The sequence below is a fragment of the Macrobrachium rosenbergii genome, chromosome 48 (genome assembly GCF_040412425.1).
Source record: "Macrobrachium rosenbergii isolate ZJJX-2024 chromosome 48, ASM4041242v1, whole genome shotgun sequence".
Taxonomy (NCBI): domain Eukaryota; kingdom Metazoa; phylum Arthropoda; class Malacostraca; order Decapoda; family Palaemonidae; genus Macrobrachium; species Macrobrachium rosenbergii.
In genome coordinates, this window is record NC_089788.1 from 5,205,502 (window position 1) to 5,220,501 (window position 15,000).

Consider the following 15,000-nt stretch of genomic DNA (forward strand, 5'->3'; position numbering starts at 1 on the left):
TACATACATATATATACACATAAATACACACATATATAAATACACAATATATACCTACACATATATATGTATATATATGCGTAATATACATATACACAGAAATAGTAATACGATACATACATACATATATATACATACATAAATACACATACACATATATATATATATTTATATATATATGCGTAATTTACATACATATACAGAGAAATAATAATACGATACGTACACACACACACACATATATATACACACATATATACAGTATATACATGGGTACAAAAAATCTGATACACACACACACACACAAATACACAAACAAATTTGTACCTGCGGAAATACAGTAATGAGAGGACACCGCACACCCCCACGCACGCATAGCCAAGTGATAGAACGTCACGTCCAGCCCTCTCCACCTGTTCCGGGCGGAATCGAAAAGTAAAATAAATGTCCCGGTAAAGCCCCAGGAACCACCGGGGAGAGTCACGTACTGGGAGTTAAAAAAAAAAAAAAAAAAAAAAAAACTCGAGAAGGGGACGGGGAGAGAGAGAGAGAGAGAGAGAGAGAGAGAGAGAGAGAGAGAGAGAGAGAGAGAGAGAGAGAGAGAGACTTAATGACGATCTAAATGATGAGTAATGATGAGTCCTCGGCAGGAAACTGAGGATTACCCGTGTGAGTATTCGGCGCGATTCCTAAGGAAGTGAGAAGGATGAATCTCTAAAATGTCCTGCACGTTATGCTGCGAGATCCTACGCCCACCACCCCACCCCCGGCCCCCCGAAAGGTCCCCTCGGTCGAGCGGTCTAAATAGTGAGTGGCTGATTTATAGAGTTCGTTATCTATCATTATCAGTCGGGGTAATGGCATCAACGCCATCTTTACGACTGTAATTACTATTTATTTCAAACGGGGTCCATATTACACATTCTCTCTCCCCCTTCGTCCATCGCCATTTTTTTTTTCAGAAAACAGACACAGCAATGATGATAATAATAATGGAAGTATGCGGCGTGCAACTAGCAGTCTTCGCATAACAAGGGAAAGGACGGGTTGATGACACTGGTATTCCGTCGGACCAAAAAAAAACCGGATCGCATTCCAGGAATTGCTAAGAAATTCACAATATCCTGATAAATTGTTGTATAATAAAAATCCGCAATTATATATACAAATCGTATTATTATGCAAAATGTAAATAAAAAAGACTTTCGAACGCCTGAACAGTGTTTCTCCTCAGTGTTTAACGTAAACATTAATGAGGAACGCAGTTAAGGTTTTCGAAAAGTCCTTGTTCTTATCTCTTGCATAGTAATACGACTTATTTATATAATCTTCAAGTTAAGTGTGTAAAACGAAATAATACGGTCAACGTTAATAAGTAATAAACAGCAATGTTTACCAGAGAGATTAAACACAGAAACAGACACTGAGATCGCACCTGGGAAAAGAGACGGTGGCTTTTAGTGATTCTCAAATTAACACAACTAGAATTTGAGTTCCACGGATAATAATTTTACATGAAAACGCCTCAACAACAGGTTGGATGCAGAAAATTCGTCCGCTAAACAGAGAGTAAACTCACCCTACGGCACTCCGGAATTTTTTTTTTTTTTTCAGAATGCCTTTTTCATGCCCAAACAGAAAATTTCTTAAGTAGAATACAAGTTTGATGCAAACTTTTTTCTTTGAATTTTCTAACTCTTTCTGCACTCATAAACGGTTTCCTGAGTAAAATGTTCTTGGCGACAAACCAAAAGGACGTCTCTGAATGCCAGGAATTGCAGTAAGTCTGGTGAATGGATGATTTTAAGTTATCAGGCGTCGTGACTTCTATGGTCGTTGACGCCGATGTCAATAAAAAGACTACATAGTGTAGTATATATTTATAATAGATATAATTAAAACTTGTAGGAAATAAAATTATATCTTATGTAAAACTCCAGCTTCTAAAGTATATTTAAAAATGCCACTAGCATCATTCATCAAATCCTCTCCAAAGGTCTTGAATCCGGTGAAAAAAAAAAAAAAAAAAAAAAAAAAGGACGTCTCAGAATGCCGGGAAATGCACTAAATCTGGTCAGCCAGGGTTTATACCTCCTACAAGGCAAGAAAAACAAACTTTCATACCTCACGTTTAATCTTCATAAAACATTATCACTAATGTAACCGATTATTAAGACGGTTACGAATGAAATGTGTAAAGCGCATCGGAGGAATGTAGTTTAGTCTCTGCTTTAAAGCACGCACTTGCTCTGACATAAACGGCGGAAATTGTGAGACGGAAAGAGAGCAGCACTCATGCAGTTTGAGCACCCCCCATGCTTGAATAAGGACCAGGTGGAGGAAGCAAAAAAAAAAAAAAAAAAAAAATCCGAAGTAATGATGTCATTGCCGAAGCTGTCAATCTGTCGATTATATCCAAGTTAGGGGACCCCGGGAATCAGGCAAAACTCAGCAAATATTTAAAAGGACTAAATGAGAAATGGACGAGAAGAACAAAAGAAGCAATACTGTTAATTGAAAACTATAATTAAATGCAGTTGTTTAAGTTTTCTCTGACGAGATTAGTGATGGTGACGATGATGATGATGATGATCAAACTCGTGGCTTTGGTGACTTATAATGTGGCAACTCGTCGAGGATTCCATATCACACAATCTTAGACAAAGTGTAGGTATATACACATTCACACACGCTATATATGTATATATGTGTGTGGTCGTGTTTTTACAGTATATAGTATATATATATATATATATATATATATATATATATATATATATATATATATATATATATATATATATATATATATATATATATATATATATATATACATATATATATATATATATATATATATATATATATATATATATATATACATATACATATATACATATATGTTAACTTTATCACATACACAGTTGTTCTGTGCAATAGTAGTATTACTAAAAGGACCTCATTCAAACTGGATGGTATCTAATGGAGTATTTATTCAGAAAAAGTTGTAACTTTTTCTGAATAAATACTCCATTAGATACCATCCAGTTTGAATGAGGTCCTTTAGTAATATATATATATATATATATATATATATATATATATATATATATATATATATATATATATATATATATGTATATGTGTGTGTGTCACAGCCAAAGCCATTTTCAGGGTTACAGAGGACGATGATGATTCGGAGGCGGGCCATCAAACATCCTGAGGAAAACCTTCGAAAACTGCACGGTCACCCTCAAGAACCGGAAACCTGACGACGGCGCCAGTTGGGGGAAGGAAGTCATCTGTGTGCCATTGCAGCCACGAGGAAGAAGAGGAAGAAGAAGAGGAAGAAGAAGAAGAAGAAGAAGAAGAAGAAGAAGAAGAAGAAGAAGAAGAAGGAGTAGGATGAAGCACGAGTGTTGTGGGGGTGGGGTGAGTGAAGGACTCTCTGTTTAAAAGGATTGATTGATTGATAGATTTTAGGTATAAATGCCAAGCACTGGGACCTGTAAGGTCATTCAGCGCTGAAACGGAAATTGAGAGTAAAAGGTTTGACAGGTGTAACGGGAGGAAAACCTCAAAGTAGTTGCACTATGAATCAATTGTGAGGAGAGGGGTGGACAGTAAGATGGAAGAAAGAGAATATGAACGGAGGTACAGTAAAAGGAATGAAAGGGGTTGCAGCTAGGGGCCTAGGGGACGCTGCAAAGACCCTTAAGTAATGCCTACAGTGCACCGCATGAGGTGCACTGACGGCACTACACTTCTAAGCTGATCTGCCGAAGATGCAGGAATATGAAGTTGTGAATATTTCAATAAATTGTATATTTGTTCGTAACTGCAGTTGTTTTATTATAAATATACTAAGAGACATTCTGAATATTTCAATAAATTATATATTGTTCGTGACTGTAATAATTTTGTTATAGCTACAGGAATATGACGTTTTGAATACTTCACTAAATTGTGTATTGTTCATAATTGCAATTGTTTTATTATAACTACAGGAATATGACTTTCTGAATATTCCAATAAATTGTATATTACTTGTTTATTATTCCTAATTGCAATTAATTTATTATAGCTAATATGACGTTTTGAACATTTCAATAAATTGTACACTGTTCATAATTACAACTATTGTATTATAACTACAGGAATATGACGTTTTTTAATATTTTAATAAATTGTATATTGTTCATGATTGCAATTATGTTATTATAACTACAAGAATATGACGTTTTGAATATTTCATTAACTGCATATTGTTCATGATTGCAATTATTTTACTATAACTACAGGAATATGACTTTTTGAATATTTCATTAATTGTATATTGTTCACGATTGCAATTATGTTGTTATAACTACGAATAGCACGTTTTGAACATTTCAATACATTTCACATTGTTCATAATTACAATCTGTTTATCATAACTCCAGGAATATGACGTTTTTGAATGTTCCAATAAATTGTGCATTGTTCACAATTGCAATTATTTTATCATAACTATAAATGACGTTAACAGACATAGAGTAAATGCGATGTTTTGTTCCGATTCAAGTAAATAAATTTCCCCCTTAAAGACAAATTAAATTCTATTACAACCTCATCTAGAAGAGCAAAGATTATAAATTCCTACTTTCCTTAAGAATTACGAAAGATTTAGGCGAGTTTGGTATAAATGCCAATGTCTTCCAAGATAACTGTTAGCTAATAAATCCATGTTAAAAAAAATTCTATCTTTTTCTGACTTCTATGCTAATTATGTTCTCTCTCTCTCTCTCTCTCTCTCTCTCTCTCTCTCTCTCTCTCTCTCTCTCTCTCTCTCTCTCTCCCCAAAGTTCCCAGAGATCTGTCACCGTTATAACTATTCTCACCAATTTCAGGGTGACGCGAAATGATCTTTAATAAAATATAAAAAGTAAATAAATTAGAACATTTTAAGCAGCCACAATGAACGGCACACAATGACCATTTATTAATACATAACGATAGCCATAACGCTCAAATTGAATTAAGAAGAATAAAATAAGTAAATCCTCGAAGTGGGTCCTAAGTGGTTTTTGGGGAACTTTACGACTTCTGCATGCGTCATAATTGCGTTTTACGATATTCGTAAACCGACTTCAACACAAATACGCAAAACAGTACAATGCCACTTTAAAATATCACTCAGTGACGTGAAAGCCATTTATAAAATAATAATATATGAAAGATTTATGCAATCAGTCATTCGTCTATAAAAACGATTTGAAAAAAAAAAAATCGCCGAAATTTCTTCGGCGCATTCGAGTTTTCTGTATATACGCTACAGCGTATAATCAAGACCATCGAAAACAGATCTATCTTTAGGTGGTCTCGGTATAATCCTGAATGAGTCGCGGCCCATGAAACTTTAATCACGGCCGGTAGTGGCCTATCATATATCGTTGCCAGAAGCACACTTATGGCTAAATTTAACCTTAGATAAAATAAAAACTATAGAGAATAGAGGGCTGCAATTTGGTATGTTTGAAGATTGGAGGGTGGATGATCAACATAACAATTTGCAGCCCTCTAGCCTCAGTAGTTTCTAAGATCTGAGGGCGGACAGAAAAACAGCAGAAACCTAAAAACAGACTGCTTACTTCGATAAAGAATGTCCCAACATAAAATAAAATGATTCAGTCAATGTTGGATACTTTTTAAGAAAATTTATCATTAGATTTCTGGTACTTCTGTTTGAGAGAGAGAGAGAGAGAGAGAGAGAGAGAGAGAGAGAGAGAGAGAGAGAGAGAGAGAGAGAGAGATTCTAAATCCAATCCCACAAACAAAGGTACATTCTGGTGCTTTTGTTGAGAGAGAGAGAGAGAGAGAGAGAGAGAGAGAGAGAGAGAGAGAGAGAGAGAGAGAGAGAGAGAGAGAGAGAGAGAGTCTAAATACAATCTCGTAAACAAAAGTACGTGAAGGGACTTTGAATAATCCAAGAAAAATAAAATACCTTGAAACGTTTCAGAAAACTCTCTTAAAAGTACACCATAACAGAAAATATAGGCAATAGTCCATCGGACCTTCATCACCACATAATCCAGAGAGAGAGAGAGAGAGAGAGAGAGAGAGAGAGAGAGAGAGAGAGAGAGAGAGAGAGAGAGAGAGAGAGAGAGCTGTTAGCATCTCAATCCAATCCCATAAACAAAAGTACGTGAAGGGACTTTGAAAAATAAAAGAAATTTAAAATCCCTTTCCCAATCAGAAGAGGAACCAGATTCCCACCCAGCCAGTTGACAGGTCGCGTGGAAGTGTGGAGGTCACGTGACTCGTGACTATAGTTTCACGCGACTTCATTATGTCATTACGTTATACTCTCTCTCTCTCTCTCTCTCTCTCTCTCTCTCTCTCTCTCTCTCTCTCAAGCAATGTCAACCCATTCACTGAGAGTTTTTCACGTGAGAGTGAGGTGAGGTGTAGCGTAAACATGTGTGCGTGTGTGTGTATGAATTAAGCTTCAATGAATGACTTAAGTTTTTTCTTTTTTTATTTGCAGGTTGTTCAAGGCAACATGAATTTTAATGTATCTTGATTTTTTTAAAAATGTATAATTTGAAGTGTCAAAAAATCTGTGTTTGAGTTTTATGCTAATTATGCGTTTTTTAAAATCTATTTTAAAGCCCTTGAAGATGTAATTATATGCGAAAATTACGAAACGTCGGGAAATAAATTTGAGGAACAAAGGTCAATCTTCATTGTCCATTAGCATACGTGTTGTATATCATGGCTATGCCACTCCACACAGTCATTTTTGCTTGTTTATTATATATATATATATATATATATATATATATATATATATATATATATATATATATATATATGAAGTCATTAAATATATGTATATATGAAGCCATACCAACAACTCCCAAAGTCCTAATTTCCTGTAGAACATTCTCTCAAATATATATATATATATATATATATATATATATATATATATATATATATATATATATATATATAGGAAATCATACCCACAACTCCAAAAATACTAATATCCTGTAAAACATTCCCCTTAACCCCACCTCTCAATCTAGCCTTTCAAAGGCAATCACACTTACCTATTACACAGCAAAGAATCAGAAAACGAACGTTTCCAGCCTTTTAATCGCCCATTCTTATTCCCAAAGAACCACAGAGGACGACCAGACGCAATTATTACGTTGCCAGGTGTACCATTTCCCTTTTTTTATTTATTTATTTATTTTTTTTAAGAGATAAAATACATCTGGCGGAGACTGGCGCAAGAGTACAGCCGGGCGACTGTCAGTCAACACAATCGTGACCTAGATAATTGGCCAGTCCTCTGAGGACGGACTGGTAACAACGCCTGCGGTTGGGCTGAACGAAAAACAAGTAAACATTGCGCCGAAGTTTCTTCGGCGCGATCGAGTTTTCCGTACAGCCCCTAAAGCGAATAATCAAGGCCACCGAAAATACATCTGTCTTTCGGTGGTCTCCGTACACGGCTGTGTGAGTCGCGACCCATGAAACTTTAACGTGGTGGCCTATCCTATATCGTTGCCAGAAGTACGATTACGGCTAACTTTAACCGTAAATCAAATTCAAACTACTGAGGCTAGAGGGCTGTAATTTGGTATGTCTGATGACTGGAAGGTGGATGATCAACTTACCAATTTGCAGCCCTCTAGCCTCATCAGTTTTAAGATCTGAGGGCGGACAGGAAAAAAGTGCGGACGGGCAGCCAAACCTGGAACAATATTTTCTTTTACAAAAAACTAAAAATCAAGAGATTATCAACCTAAATAAGAGCAGTTTAGTACTTACATCATCTTAGGGCAATATTGGCGCACTGCTATTTGTCCTCGCATTTACAAAGAGTAATTGCCTGACTTCTTATCGAACAAACCACATCCTCTTATTAAGTACTCAAAATTACTTTACCTGTAAAGAAAGAAAAAATCATTTAGCTGAAATACATAAACTGAAGATTGCACAAAATGCGGCACACGTAATTCACTACATTTAGCGGAATGATGTGAACTTTTATGGTTGTTGCTTTGAAAAAAATTTGTTGGTTGGGAGAAAAATTGTTGGTTGGAAAAAAAAATTGTTGGTTGGAAAAAAAAAAAAATTTGTTGGTTGGGAAAAATTTGTTGGTTTGGGGAAAAAATTTGTTGGTTAAAAAAAAAATTGTTGGTTGGGAAAAATCTTTGTTAGTTGAAAAAAATAGCTGGCTGGGGAAAAAATTTGTTGGTTGGGAAAAAAATTAGGTAGGTTGGGAAAAAAAATTAAGATTCAGGATGAAACTGTCGACAGAGTATCATTTCAAATCTAACTTTCTGAAATGGTTTGCCATTTAAAACAAGTAAAATATGCGCCGGAGTTTCTTCGGCGCAATCGAGTTTTCTGTACAGCCGCTACAGCGTATAATCAAGGCCACCGAAAATAGACCTATCTTTCGGTGGTCTCGGTATAATGCTGTATGAGCCGCGGCCCATGAAACTTTAATCACAGCCAGGTGGTGGCCTACCCTATATCGTTGCCAGAAGCACGATTAAGGTTAACTTTAACCTTAAATAAAACAGAAGCTACTGAGGCTAGACGGCTGCAATTTGCTATGTTTGATGATTGGAGGGTGGATGGTCAACATACCAATTTGCAGCCCTCTAGCATAAGTGGTTTTTAAGATACGAGGGCGGACAGAAAAAGTGCGGACGGACAGACAAAGCCGGCACAACATTTTCTTTTACAGAAAAATAAAAACAACTTTCAGGAATGTGTATCATCTACGTACATGTAGATTGTAACGGAAACTAAGTACAAGAAGAAATTATATTAAAAAAAATTAGTATAAACGCTTAACGTCAATGATTTACGACGCAAAAAGGTTTTATGTTCGTGTACTCGTTCAACTCCAGATGCAAATAACCTATAATATAATTTTTTTATAATCATTCAAAGTTATTACCCGTCTCTTTACCTAAAACCAAAATTTTTATGTAGAAGAAATTCAATAAAATGTTCAATAGATCGTATACATTGAGGACAAGATTACTAAAGCGTTATGTATGTTTTTATCAATATTCATGGACGTGTTTGTTTCACAGAAAAACGGATGCATAAGTTAGTTTCACTGCATACATATAAACAGCCAGGAACGCGCGCGCGCACGCTTCGCTCGCTCTCTCTCTCTCTCTCTCTCTCTCTCTCTCACACACACACATATATATATATGTATATATACAATATATATATATATATATATATATATATATATATATATATATATATATATATATATATATATATATCTACAGCCTATACATATATGTGTGTGTGTGTGTGTGTGAGAGTGAGAGAGAGAGAGAGAGAGAGAGAGAGAGAGAGAGAGAGAGAGAGAGAGAGAGAGAGAGAGAGATCCACTTAGTCTTAGCAGAAGCATTTTTATTCGTTACATTCTTAATACATGACAAAAGAATGTAATCTTTCCCCGAACGATAAAGATCAACTATATGATTATTTTACCGAAAGTGTTACAGAAAACAGCCAAAGTCATTCCTTGAGACTTTAATCAGCAGCTGTAATCGACACATCGAACGTCTGTGATGGGATGTGACAATAGTCATCTGGTTTTATAAGACACTGTCTTAATAACCTCTGAATACCGACAAAGATATACAGGTGGCTCAAACTACGAGTATCTTCTTAAAAACGAAAATAAAAATCAAGTTCTTGGCAAAAAAAAATAAATAAATAAAAAAGAAAGGAGAGAAGATATGACACAAAACGAAATTAACTTTTTCAATTATGCGTCACATTAGCTGCCATTCTCGAGTTTTTAAAATCTCGGTGACAGATGCCTGAACCCAACATCCCGCACCCTACCACGCCCCCACCCCAAAAAAAAACATAATGACCACACTTACACCCTGCAATACATAATCTTATATACATCATCGCAATCACCGTCACTGCCTTGCCTTCAGCTGAATCCAGATATCCGCCTAATTTCTGTTAACCTTAACCTCATACTTTTCACGCAAGTATATGTGTTTGTGAGTACACAGTCTGAGGGTCGAAAAACTTTGCACGGGTCAGTGCCCTTCCTGTAATGTCTTGCAGGCGTTCTAATTTCCCTATTAAGCTCGAGAATGCGTCGATTTCATTCCCGTCTTCACGTGACTCATTCCCAAGGGGCTTTGGAACAACCAGTGACGTTGTTGTGTCTACCTTTAGAACAGAATATAGAATTTAGGCCAAAGGCCAAGCGCTGTGACCTATGAGGTCATTCAGCGCTGAAATTAACAGTAAAATGGTTTTGAAGGTGTAACAGGAGGAAGACCTCACAGTTGCACTGTGAATCAATTGTTGGCAGAAGGTGGAAAGTATGATGGAAGAAAGAGAATATCAACAGAGGTACAGTAAGAGGGATGAAAGGGGTTGCCGAAGGAATGCAGCAGAGAACCTTAAGTAATGCCTACAGTGCACCGTATGAGGTGCACTGACGGCAACAGAAGCTCTCCAAGAGGAGTTTTTTTTTCTTTATTTCTTTAAATAAATCTTCAGTTGAACACCCTCATGGACAGAGTCAATCAACAGACAATAAATCCAAGAAGGGTCCAAAGAGGATTCAGCCGGCAGAGAGAGACAAGGCGATAAATAAATAAATATATAAATGAGGGAACAGGAAATAAAATCGACACACCTGAAATTCAGGAAACGTCAACAGCAGCAGAGGGCAGGAACGAATTTCCTCCTCGCTTGAGGGGGGCGTTTGACGAAAAAATCGAAGAACCCAAATTTTTCCTGATATTTCACATACGGACCCTTACTTAAATATCTGAAGATCAGGAAATTCCACAACTGCACTAGGAAAACTAATCAACGTTTTAGTTGCAGCCAAAATAAAACTCCCAGCAAACTGATAATGAAACTTATTCGAACTTCTCTGGGAACTGAACTGAATTGAATATAGAATTTAGGCCAATCGCCAAGCACTGAGATCTATGAGGTCATTCAGCGCTGCAACGGAAACTGACAGTAAAAGGTCTGAAAGGTGTAACAGGAGGAAAACCTCGCAGTTGCACTATGAATCAACTGTTAGAGAGGGTGGAAAGTAAGATGGAAGAAAGAGAATATGAAAGGAGGCACAGCAAAAGAAACGAAAGGGGTTGCAGCTAGGGGCCGAAGGCACGCTGCAAAGAACCTTAAGTAATGCCTAAAGTACCCCCAACTGGGGACCTTCTCTGGGGTACACTAAAACGACTCTCCAAATATTGCCTTCTGAAGAGATGACCTTGGAGACAGAGTAGGAATCTTCGATTTGATCAATCACTTCTTCCAGATTAAAATCGATCTGCCCATATTTTATTAATAATTCGCTTTATCTTTCTTTCTGAATAGCACTTCAGCCGTTGCACGTTTTTATTAGTATTAAATACAGCAGGCTCTTCCAAAGCTATGTGGTGAATGTAAGATAACGCTTTAAGGTCTATTGCAGTTAGTGAAAATAAAATCCTTGACACCAGCTGTCGTATCCAGGAATTCATCTTTTTTTAATATACTGTTTTACTGCTAGTTCATAGAGTCCTAAGGCGCTCTATCAGGTACAGATCCGGCCACTGGCACAAGAAGATAAATCAGTCCACGCCAGTATAAATTTTTCATTAAGCTTTTCCTCAAAATAACATTGAAATTTTGTTTTTCCGTCAATGTCGCCTTTTGAAATCCACGCATGTTAGAATCTATGCATACAAGTAAGTGAAGTGCAGTACGTGCATACATCAATCTTGAATGCATATGTCACATGCATTTGTGTTTGTGCTTATATTATAGGAATATATGCACATAAATCTACAAAGATTTTATAAATACATACATACATCTATGCATACCCACACGCACATATACATATATACATATATACGTACATATACATGCTATAAATGTATATACATACATACATACATATACATATATATACAATACGATTCCGCAGCGCACAAAATTCAGTCCAGGAAAATAAACTCACAAAAACAAACTACATCCTGTATATCACTGTAACACCTTCCGGCTCCCTACCCCCAATCCCCAACAACCAACAAACCTCACCGTCTCCCCCCTCCCCTCCCCACCCCCAAAATCCCCATCCCATTAAAGCCTTGCACCATCTCTGCCATATGTCTCAGAAGCCTTGACGCAATCTCGCCTCCCGAGAGACCAGCTGACTGTCCAAGTCTGAAGGCGGTTTCTGGAGGCTTCTTGCCGCAACTTCTCGAGGCTACCTGCGGCTTCCACTGATGTCTTGTGATGCAAAGGGAACTTCGCAAGCGGCCCCGCCGCCGTCGCTCGCTCCTGTTACGCTACTGTTACGTTACCAGGTGTGAGGTAATCGTTACCGGCGGCAGCAGGCAAGAAGGAACGCGGGAGGACCGACAGATGGTCTCTCTCTCTCTCTCTCTCTCTCTCTCTCTCTCTCTCTCTCTCTCTCTGCGCAATGGCAATTACCCGTGAGATATGAGAGTGTGCAACTACGACAGATAACGCAGGTGTGGGTCTTTTGCTTGGGGAGAGAGAGAGAGAGAGAGAGAGAGAGAGAGAGAGAGAGAGAGAGAGAGAGAGAGAGAGAGAGAGAGAATCACTGCAAGCACGGGAGTCATTATAGAGAGAATCACTATAAACACACAGAGAGAGAGAGAGAGAGAGAGAGAGAGAGAGAGAGAGAGAGAGAGAGAGAGTGACAGTGGGCATAATTTTTTGAGAGAGAGAGAGAGAGAGAGAGAGAGAGAGAGAGAGAGGGGGGGGGAATCACTGCAAGCACGGAGTCATTATAGAGAGAGAATCACTATAAGCATTGAATCAGAGAGAGAGAGAGAGGGGGGGAATCACTGCAAGCACGGAGTCATTATAGAGAGAGAATCACTATAAGCATTGAATCAGAGAGAGAGAGAGAGAGAGAGAGAGAGAGAGAGAGAGAGAGAGAGAGAGGGAATCACTGCAAGCACTGAGTCACTATAATGATTTCTATCAATATCTAAAAATACTGTGCCTGTAAACGTTATTACCTTGAAATGAATTTCCAAATATCTGACCAAAATTACAAATGATTCCAGATACCTGGACCCTGACAATTCTACTTTAAATAAAACATAAATCCAATACGCCAGTCCAGTCTTCCAACATCAGACCATAGCAACGGCTGCGACAAGAAACAAAACTTGTGGTCTACCAATAAGGAGACCAAACCTATTACCAAATAGCGTTTAAGAAGGAATGCCGTTCCAGGGGCCTGGAACATGCGACCAATAATGCTACCAGGTATATCATATTGGTGGTAAGGACGTCTAAGGCAACCGCTTGTCAACTACTTAAGTCCCAATTGTTTCCAAAGTCAATAGACCTCAGGCCGTTTTTTGTTCAGTTGCTGATATCTATTTTGTCTCTAATTGAGAATTTATCGATTGATTGATTTCTGTAAATTGGCGTCGCAACGGGTATGGGTATGCACGTCAGGAAGAAATTTTTGGGACTACAAATTAGGGAAGTCTTATAAAAAAATGTTTCACTGACCATTTATATAATCCATACATACTGTGCATATGCCTTCATAACTTGCATCTATAAAATTATTATATATATATATATAAATATATATATATATATATATATATATATATATATATATATATATATATATATATATATATATATATATAATATACATACATGTATTTATTTATATATACATATATGTATTTATATATAAATTTTATGAATGTTAAGGTATGAAGTTATTTATTTGAAAAGTATGTATGGATTGTATATATGTTGAATAAAACATTTCATAATTTGAATGAGTATTATAGTTATATATATATATATATATATATATATATATATATATATATATATATATATATATATATATACTGAATTAAAACTTAATTTAAATTGTGAAATCTTCCAAAACAAATCTAAAAATTCCACTTAATTTAAAAACAACAGAACTGAAGTCTTCTACATATTTTTTTCTTCCATTAGGTGAAGTAAATTAAGGGTTTTCGCTATAATAATATAAACAATTTTCATCACTTAATCCGAGTTTGTTGATCGCCCACTGACAAAGTTGAAGGCTATACTTTTTCACTCAATTTGTCCATCTGTCTGTCTTTCTGTAAATATGTCTGTTACTTCTTCTTCTTCTTCTTCTTCTTCTTCTTCTTCTTCTTCTTCTTCTCACAGAAGTGCGCAGTCATCCACTTATGTGCACAAAAGATCATCGATTGGAACACTCGTCTGTCTATTTTACAGTGAGTAATTATATTTGTATTTTTTTTTATTCAAAACCAAAAGGCAAAGTCATCGGCGAACATTCTGTAGATTCCGTGCTCAACCATCGCTTAGAGAATGTAGATTCCGTACTCAACCATCGCTTAGAGACTCTGTAATTATCCATGCGAACTTGACTGATGACGCCAAAGTTAGTGAACTTGTGGCACTGAAAATGAACTTAACACTAAAAATGGCTACCAATAGGGGCCATTTGTGTTTCAGGAGCATACATTACCATCAGACAATTGTCGGAGTTATCTTCCTTTGAAAGAACAACAATGGTGTCTTTTTCAACGCTTCATCAACCGGACTGTTCTCAGGAGTCAAATTGGTTGGGGTGGATAGGGGACATACACTGCTTTAGCGATAATCTGAATGCTCGTATTATTTTTCCTGAAGAGAAATAGTTGCATATAGACTACTGAAGCCGTGCAGAATAAGGTACAGAACATAATGATGCTCTATAAGAAATAGTATCTTAAATATAAAACTATTTTTGAGGTAAAATTTCTGGTGTCCAATGCACCAATGTTACCATCAGGTACGCATTGTCACTTGAACGAATGACAAATCAAGCTCGACAATAACTCAATTACATTTTCACATCGTGTGGAGACACATAAGTACACCTAAGAATAATGCTACTTACTCCTCACCATTCCAAAACTCTCC

At 36.7% G+C, this 15,000-nt stretch overlaps 1 protein-coding gene across 1 annotated transcript in view; it reads left to right on the plus strand.

Annotated features, from left to right (window-relative positions):
* The first annotated feature begins 1,730 nt into the window (after positions 1-1,730).
* The window catches only part of LOC136831665 (uncharacterized), a 21,192-nt gene continuing 7,922 nt past the window's right edge, over positions 1,731-15,000 (plus strand). Inside the window, exons 1-2 of the mRNA XM_067092294.1 lie at positions 1,731-1,780; positions 3,259-3,400. Of these exons, the coding sequence (XP_066948395.1) occupies positions 1,731-1,780; positions 3,259-3,400 (192 nt within the window). The remainder of the gene's footprint in view (positions 1,781-3,258; positions 3,401-15,000) is intronic.